A 9371-nucleotide genomic window follows, 5' to 3' on the forward strand; every position below is an offset into this window, starting at 1 on the left:
AGAATAAATTACCCCTCACTTTGGATTCTTTTTACCAATACTGTTCTCTATTTTGGTTCATCAACACTCTCCTAATCTATTAATATGCTCAGAGAATGACCATTCACTGACCATAATTAATTGGCTTCTTCTGGGTACTGTCTATTTTCCACTATGCATGCAATATCAAACCTTATCATTCAAATTCTTCTCTCTTTCTCTTAGTCAACCATTTAAAGCTTCCCTCTGCAAAATCAACCCATTCCTTGCATATCAGTTTACCACATGTGCCCAATCACCTTGTAGCAAATTCACAATCATTCAACACATTAAAAAAATTGTTTTTATAAATTAATGTCACCAATTTTATGTTAATAGTTTTCAAAGTTTTTTGGTATGGTTTGCATGATGATTTTGAAATTAAAATAAAAAATTTCTGTAGAAATCAGTATAAAGAATAACTAGTGTTATTATAAAAAATGGATTTTAAACTTGATTCAACCTTATAAAATCAACTTATAAAGTAAGGTTTTCATTTTTATAAAGAATGAATTATCCCAATGTCTCTAGTCGATGTGGGATTTCCAACACACACCTTCACCCTTATGTTGTGGGACATCATATTATGAATGGTTTGATAACAGTTCAATAGAGTAACAAACACTCGTTAGGATATGTTCGAAAATGACTGATACCATATTATGAAGTGGACTTTAAGCCTAATTCAACCTCATACAACTGACTTATGAAGTAAGGTTTGCACCCACTTATAAAGAATGAATTATCTCAATCTCTAGTCAAGGTGAGATCTCCAACCGCTACCATATTTAGCACATGATGAATTGAACATATTTGAAAATACATAATTGTGAACTTGACACAACGTATTTGGAAAGCTAAATTTGAAGAGATTGTGTGTTGTTGAAGTAGCTAAGAATGAAGGGTATGGAAGAAAATGGTTGAGAAAGGCATCGAGAGGTTTCTCCCATGTGCATGAAACGTGCACCATTATGAGTGTGAAGCACTTGTTATGAGAAACTTTTCCGTAATTGAATCCTATGAAAATGCAGTGATGATGATGATTGGAATCATCTTGCTATGTACAGCAATTAAAACAGGCCTCATAAAACCTTATCTTGTAAAGGGTAATAGTTTTTGGTTCTTAAGTTGCAAAGCTGGCTTTTATGAAACTTGGCGTGACACTTCGCTTTCGAACCCCTTTTTCTTTTCCTTTCAATTCACCTACATAGCATATTTTCCACAGACATTCATTCATATATATTCGCTGGCTTTTTGCTTCATGCCTCAACTTAATTAGTGTTTCCAAAAGAGTAAAGCAACCAAAATCACTTAGAGTGAACGCAAAAAAGAAAAAAAAATTATTATTATTTTGTCATATAGTGTAAATAATATAGCAAGGACAAACCATTTTCGATCCGAATACAATGGTTTAGTTCCTTTCTCAAATTCTTCACCTTAAATGGGGAATTTCATTTCATATAACCTTGATAAGGAACAAGTTCAAAGTTTGTTTGACATTCCTAGTAGTACAACATTGGAAAACATTCTTTGGATTGTATTAAACCGAATAAATCACAGCATGGGATTATGGGAGCACACAGAAAAACAATTGGGTAGATATTTAGCAGATGTTTGTAGATAAAATGTAGAAAAGATTTTGTAGTTGAAAATGGAAGAGAGAAAATATAAAGAGAAGGAAATGGTCCTTGTATGTTTAAAAAAGAAAAGGCCTAAAAGTGATATTGTAGGAAAGGGAAGTGAAGAAATGATTGAAAGAAGAAGAGAGTTTGTTGATGAGAGGGCATTGCAGTGGTGGTGTTTGGGCCATAGAAGGTTGAAAATCATTGTTTGTTGAAAGATGGATGACCCACAGTTGAAATTGCATTGAGATGGAGTTTGAGATTGTCCAAGATAAAGAGCCCAAGATAGATATAGGGTGGTACTGGTGCTAGTAGGGCATAGCAACGTGGAGGGAAAGATCACACAACTGGTGTACATATAAAGATTGTATATGTTGGTTGTTGCTTGACAATTACTCTTGTGGGAGACCAAAAGTGTTATAATATAACCAATGTCCAATTCAATGGGTCATTATCTTCTATTCTTGCATACCACAACACAAAACTTCTCCCTCTCTCTCTCTCTCCCCAAACTCCACTTTTTCTTTATTTCTTTAATTCTTCATTTTTCAACTTTTAAAACCTTATGTACTCATATAATGACCCCTGAGTCTAAAACAAGTTTATTTAACAGTACAATCATCATTTACAAGAAGAATTGTTGAATCATTTACAAGTGTGTTTTTGTGTCCACTAAATAACCTCTATTAAAACTTTTTTTCTTGTAGTGACATAGATTAGATTGTATTAGGATAAACTTTAAGACAATATTTTTATAATATAAAATTATTAAAACATTTTTTTTTCAGAGATTTAGTTTTTTATAAAAAGAATTACTTAACTATTTTGTCGACATAATTTTAATTGAATTTTTTTCTAAGCACAGGTCTTGGTAGAAAACATCTTTTATTTATTTTTTTTCTTTCAAAACTCTCTTAATAAAACTATACTTAGAAATGTATTTAATGTACACAATAATTAATTTAAACACACATTATTTGAGTTTAGTTTGTACATACACTTTTTTTTTCGAAAGAAGAGGAATTTTTAAGCATTTTTAAAAGTCCTTTACATTTTATATTACATATATACAAAATTTATGCAGTATATGCGGAAAGAATTTTCGAAAAAAATATATTTTAATGGTATATAAGTTGGAACATTTTCAATTATATATATATATATACATATATATAAAATTTACATTTACCAATCTAAATTTTTAAAAATAAACTTTCTCTTAATAGAAAATCAAAATACACATTACAATGAGAAAAGACAAATATACAAAACATAATAAAATTATTTTCTAATAATACAATTCCAATACAAACATTAACATTTATCTTAATCAAATGTCTAAATCTAAACTCAACCAGCTACCTCTCATGTCATAATTCAAAGAGATCAACTTGGAAAAACTCGTGCATTATATTAGACTCAAAGATTTACACTTGTCATACTATTTTTACTAAGTTGTCACCACATCAAGAGTTACAAAATAGGAACTAGTCAACTCATATGACATGGTAAATTCACAATGACCTACAAGATACAATTATTTTTCACATCATACACTAAGTCATATGAACCTCTTTTTATTCTCACTACCTAATATTTTTCCTCTAAGTGAGTCCAATATTAGTAGAGTTAGGATGATCTCCTTCAGAGTTCTAAAATCAACACACAACCTAAACATCTCAACATAGTATTTACTCTTTGGAAATAACTATGTTTACAACACACCACATGTTATATCACAACCAAATCATCACAAATTTTCATTTACACATATACATCCACCTCAATTTAAATGCAAATAAATTGAAATTTGTCAACCATTACATTAAATACAATATATTAGTCAAATGTAACAATATAGTGAAAGATAAATCAGTTTTAGCATTTAGATATATTTAAAAACATGTTTCTTAAAACTTCACAAAACACCTTCTCACCCAACAAACACTTGGTTTGCCTAGTGAATTAAGCACATGTTGTAATTCATCCAGTTATCATTTTTTGTCGCCTAACAAACAAAATGTTTGTCCAATGACTACTCCACTAAGAGTTTTTCATAAAAACATCTTGCATAGCTAGAATTGGCCTACCCAACGACCAAGATGTTTCTTCAAACTTCAGAGAACTCCTTCTCACCCAGCAAACACTTGGTTTGCCTAGCGAATTAAGGACGTGTTGCAATTCGTCCAACTACCATTTTTACTCGCATAATGAACAAAATGTTTGCCTAATGACTACTCCACTTGGAGTTTTTCATAAAACCATTTCACGCAGCTAGAGTTGGTCTGCCCAACGACCAAAGCTCTCGATTCTTTAATTTCACGAATTCCACTCAGCAACCAAACCACTAGGATTTTTTTATTTAAAAGGCTCTCCTAGCAAATTTGGCCCACCCAATGACAAAAGCTATTGAGATTTTAATTAAAATTTCAATGTGGGAGGATATGTCTCACTCAACAAGTTTGCATAAAAATCAATGTTTTTTTTTTTGTAGAATGTAACATGGATCGAGTGTAGTTCAAGATCTATTTTTCAATTTATTTTATAACTACCATTGAATAAAGTACTTCCAACTAACCACAACTTGAACTCACTTTTCTTGTTATGTATTCTAACATAAAATAGATAAAAGCATACAATTCAAAGAATTAATAAATTCATTTTAACCTCATATCAAATCAACACAAAAACCTTGCAAAATATAATACAATTTATTATCATGTCACCTTCACATCCAAATCATCTAGCCGAAAGTACTATTAAAAAATAACATTAACTTCCCCTACCTTCTTAGCTTCCTCAACCCGTACCACAACTCCAACTCCCCAAGACTTACATGAAAGTTGATCTTGTACTCACAAAGTTTTGATCAATGGTCTAAACATACATTATGATCTTGGACTAGAAAAAACCCATCTTAAATATAAAAATACTACATGTAACACACTTCCCCCAAGGCATGTAGAATTTTTCAAAATCGACTTAAGTAAAAGGATGGAAGGGAACTTACTCTAAAGAAAAAACTAATCCGATATATTTTTCTATTCTTCACTAGGATTCCTATAACATGCTATAATCTTCAAATTAATGAATTGATTGGTCAAATATTTAGAGAGAAAACAAAGAAAGAAAATAAAAATTAATTTTAATAATATTGTATAGTTTATAGTAAAATGAATGCAGTGATCATATTCATACATAAGAATAGATTATGTGACATGCGAAAAAACTTTAAAAAAAAACTAATAAATGATAAGATATATGGTTAGTACAACAAATATTTACATATTTCATTTTTATAGTAAATAAGAAAAAAAAATCTTAATACAACAATTCTAATTTTATTAGTTTATTTGAACTTTATTAATGATTTTAATTTCATTAATTTTGTTTGAACTTTATTAATATTGAGGTAATTAAGCATATTTGTGTTTTTAAAAAAAATATTTTTAACATACAATTAATCTTGGAAAAAACAAAGAAAAAATTAACTTTAAAATTAATTGCAGATTAACATTCAACTTTTTTAATAAATACATATTTCGAAAAGACTAAACACGTACTTACATTAAACAAAATTAATAAATTTTTTTATTATATTAAAAACAAAATATATCAATACTTATAATGAGGAACCGGTTATTTATTTGTATATTTATTGTTATATGTTTTTTTATATAATTATAATATACAGTTATCTTGTAAAAAGGAATATTGAATTATTTAGAAGTAGAAGTATGTGTCTGAAGTTAATACAATCTCTCTGGGACTTTTCATTATTACACTGTATGTTAAGGTCCTATGTTGGAACGTTGGACACGTCTCCTTTCCCTTCTTCAAACTTGGTCTTGGTATCAATGGTGCTTCCGAGGTAGTTCAACATTCAAAACCATTTTACTCCTCATATCTTCTCGCATAACATTTTTTATTATAAACTAAGATGATGCATTAATAAATGTTTTAACATGTATTGTGTTCTACTTTCACCTAACATCCTATTTTCACGTCATAAATTTAATATTACTACTGTTACTATTGCTATTATGTGATTTGTGAGTTTCTATGCATTGTTTCAGCGATTGTCTACACGCCATTCCATGATTAAACTTTAGCTCTTCTGTCCTTAGTAGGCTTACGTCACAATAACATAAAAATATTCTCTCTTTATTCAGTGCCCCTAACCTCCTCCTTTCTTTTTTACTATCTTCCGTAAAGCACTCTTATCATTCCTTTTCCTTCATTTTAATAATTAAACTCATTTATCTAATTCACCTTCAAAACATACATTAAAATAAAAGCACTCAAGAAAATAATAAAACTATTGTCATAAATCTAAATCAACACACTTAATGTTAAATTTATGTGAGTTTGTGCCGAAGTTATGTGAATTTAATAATGGAGATGTTGTTAGGAGTTTTGAGGGTATTAAAAGAAACATTTTTTAGTAGTAAAAATAGTAAAGAGCTTTGAAGACACCAAAGGGCTTAGCACACGTGTTAGCCACGTGATCTCATGACACGTGTCGCTCGATTTGGTTGGTCTTTAAGTGGTTAAATTGTAATAAGGTGAAAGCATGAGGGGGTTTTGCTCCTAATACAAAAATGTACATCTATACCACCTAGTTCCCCGGTACGTTTCAGGACATGTTTCTCTTGTCGGGGCCAATCGAGCAGTTACGTAATGCGACGCCGTTTCCCTTACCATGATACCGTTGTATTGTCCGTAATGCCGACAAAGATACTTCTGAGTCCCTTCAAAAACAATTTGAGGAGATGTAATATACTATACTGTTGTGTGTATGGTTTTTTAATTTCATTTTGAGTGGTAGTAATTCAGTATGAATTATTATTTTCTGGTCTATTTACTCTCTGCAAATAAAAATTAATTTGAAAGAATCTTGGAATTAATCTTGAACCTATATAGAAATATATAAGCTTAATAAAGATTTAATATTTTTAAAAGAATTGCCTAAATGGTTTTGTTTTTTGAGGAAGTGTTTTAAAAAGAGAATAGTTGGAAGAAGAAATGAATGGTGAAATTGATTTGAGAGATAGGATGGGAAAATGGAAAGATATAATATAGTTTAGTTTGGTAGAGTGTGTATTAATTTGGATGAGGTGAGGGTGGATTAACCAGAGGGTTATAGGAAAAGAGAAAAAGTGAAGAGGAAAAAAAGAAAAGGGAATGGGTGGCATCCCTAAAATGAAAAACCTCAATGATTTTACTGTGAAAGCCTGTCCCGTCCCGTCCTTCCCTGCCAACTTGACAAATTAAGATGGGTTACAGTGAATGGGCTCAGAATTGCAGGCCATACCATTTTCATGCTAAGAAAGAAACCACTCCCCGACTAAACTCACTGCACCACACTAACCACTCAAAAACAAATCAAATTCCCAAATCTACTCCATTACCATTGCTATTCTACACTACTCTCCTAATAACTAATAATAGTGGTAATAAACTGTAGGGTCATCACCCCAAGCGAGCATATTTATTACTCACATCTAACCTCAAGTGGGGTCAATAACTTAACCATGGATTAGAACCAGGGTTAAAAACACTACTGGTTAAGAAGCTCCACCACATAACCCAAACCCAAACCCAGATTTTTATTATCAACACTCATCTCATCACTCTCTCAACTCAACTCTCAACTCTCAACTCAACTCAACAAAAGAACACCATCATCAACCCTGCTCCTTCTCCTACCTCCTCCAACCCCCTTCTTTTTTTTCTCTCTTTCCATTTTTTCCCTATTTTATTTCCCATATAAAACAGTGCCACCCACCACCACCTCCTCCTCCACCTTTACCTCCATACTTCAATTCATGGAACTGTGATATCTCTCATTCTTCTTTCTAATCTCCACAAAAAACCTAACCCTAAAAAGCAAACCTTTTCTTCTTTTTTAAATATTCTTACTTTGACTCACCCTAGATGTTAGAGCCATGGACATAACCCCAACAACAACGATAAACAACACCACTCCCAGTGCAACAACAAAATCCCCAGACCATGACACCGAAACACCCACCAGGATCAACACCCCCACCGCCACAAAAGCCTTGTCTTTCTCCAACGGGGTGCTCAAGCGCCACCATCACCACCACCACCACCACCACCACCCCATGTCCGCCGCCGTCACCTACAAAGAATGCCTCAAAAATCACGCTGCCAACTTGGGTGGCCACGCCTTAGATGGCTGCGGCGAGTTCATGCCGTCCCCCACAGCCACTGCTGCCGACCCCAGCTCCATTAAATGTGCAGCCTGCGGCTGCCACCGCAACTTCCACCGCCGCGAGCCGGATGAGCCGCCCATCGCATCCACCACGCACGTGATCGAGTACCAGCCGCACCATCGCCACCACCCACCGCCTCCGTTCCAGGCGGCAGTGGCGGCAAATCGAAGCCCGAATTCCGCATCCCCGCCGCCGATCTCCTCGTCTTACTACCCCTCCGCGCCGCACATGCTCCTCGCCCTCTCCGCTGGTCTCGCCGCTCCGCCGGAGAGCACGGCCGCACCCTCCACTGCGCTCACCAGAAAGCGCTTCAGAACCAAGTTCAGCCAGGAGCAGAAGGAGAAGATGCATAAGTTCGCTGATAAAGTAGGGTGGAAGATGCAGAAGAGAGACGAAGATTTGGTTCACGAGTTTTGCAACGAGATTGGCGTGGATAGAAGCGTTCTCAAGGTTTGGATGCACAACAACAAAAACACCTTGGCCAAAAAAGATAATAATGTTAATATTACTAGCAATGATGATATTACTAATAATATTAATGATAATGATGCAAATGGAGCTGCCAAGGGTTTTGAGGACCCTAATAGCAGCATCGGTGGTGGTGCTGAAGATCGTGGTGAGGATCCGAGTCGCAATCACTTTGGTGGGGTGAACGTTGGTGGTGCTAACGGGTCTTCTTCTACTTCTTGATCTACGAGGGGGTGAAGAATAATGTGATAGATAGGTTAATGATCATGATGCTGTTGTTGATGATGATGTTACTACCAGTTAATTAATTAGTGGTTTAATTTCCTTTTTTTATATTGTTGATGCGATGACGATGATCAAGCACCTTAATGGGAGAGAATGATATATCCAGAAGGGAATTTATTTTGCTTTCTAAGCTTTTAATGATTTTATTCTGAATTAGTTAGTGATAGTTGTTAAGTATGTATGAATGTTTATCTTTGGCGTGATCTTCGGGCTCTGTCTGTTTGAGTGGTGGTAGCACTGAACAGTGGACTTGACATGCAGTTGCAGTTTGGTTCTGAGTTTTTAGAGGAAGATGGAAGCTAATTAAATTTCTGTGATTTCTCATTTTCTCCCCCGTAAGACATGGAAAAAATGATAATAATGGTTTTTTCTCTGTATCTCGTGTTCGAGAGTAAGAGGCAGAAAGTGTTGTCGCTTACTTACGGGGTTTATTAAATTATGGGAGGTGGTGAAATCCTGGTTCTGTTGTATTCCTATGGCCCTGTGCAGCTGTGTGCTGCTTTATTCACAAAATAATCATCTGATACAGGCAAAAAGAAATCATATTCTATTTGAGGGTTCTTCAAAAGTTAAACTGTAAGGTTTTGATAATCTAAGCATGTTTGGATAAGGGTATAGATTAATAGTTCATGGGAAAATTCTATATGTTTAATAAATTCAAAAGAAACCTTAAAGAAACCTTAATCACTCGTGCAACACTTGGATGCTAGTTTTTTAAGATAATCTGGTGTGATAGTGT

General features: G+C 33.8%; 1 protein-coding gene across 1 annotated transcript; it reads left to right on the forward strand.

The window, feature by feature from the left end:
• Positions 1-7161: 7161 nt before the first annotated feature.
• On the forward strand, positions 7162-8755 carry LOC137825642 (zinc-finger homeodomain protein 9). Its single transcript, XM_068631368.1, has one exon. It carries the CDS (start codon positions 7589-7591, stop codon positions 8567-8569), a length of 981 nt encoding a protein of 326 aa, XP_068487469.1. The 5' UTR covers positions 7162-7588; the 3' UTR covers positions 8570-8755.
• The last annotated feature ends 616 nt before the right edge of the window (positions 8756-9371 follow it).

The sequence above is a fragment of the Phaseolus vulgaris genome, chromosome 8 (genome assembly GCF_000499845.2).
Source record: "Phaseolus vulgaris cultivar G19833 chromosome 8, P. vulgaris v2.0, whole genome shotgun sequence".
Classification (NCBI taxonomy): Eukaryota; Viridiplantae; Streptophyta; class Magnoliopsida; order Fabales; family Fabaceae; genus Phaseolus; species Phaseolus vulgaris.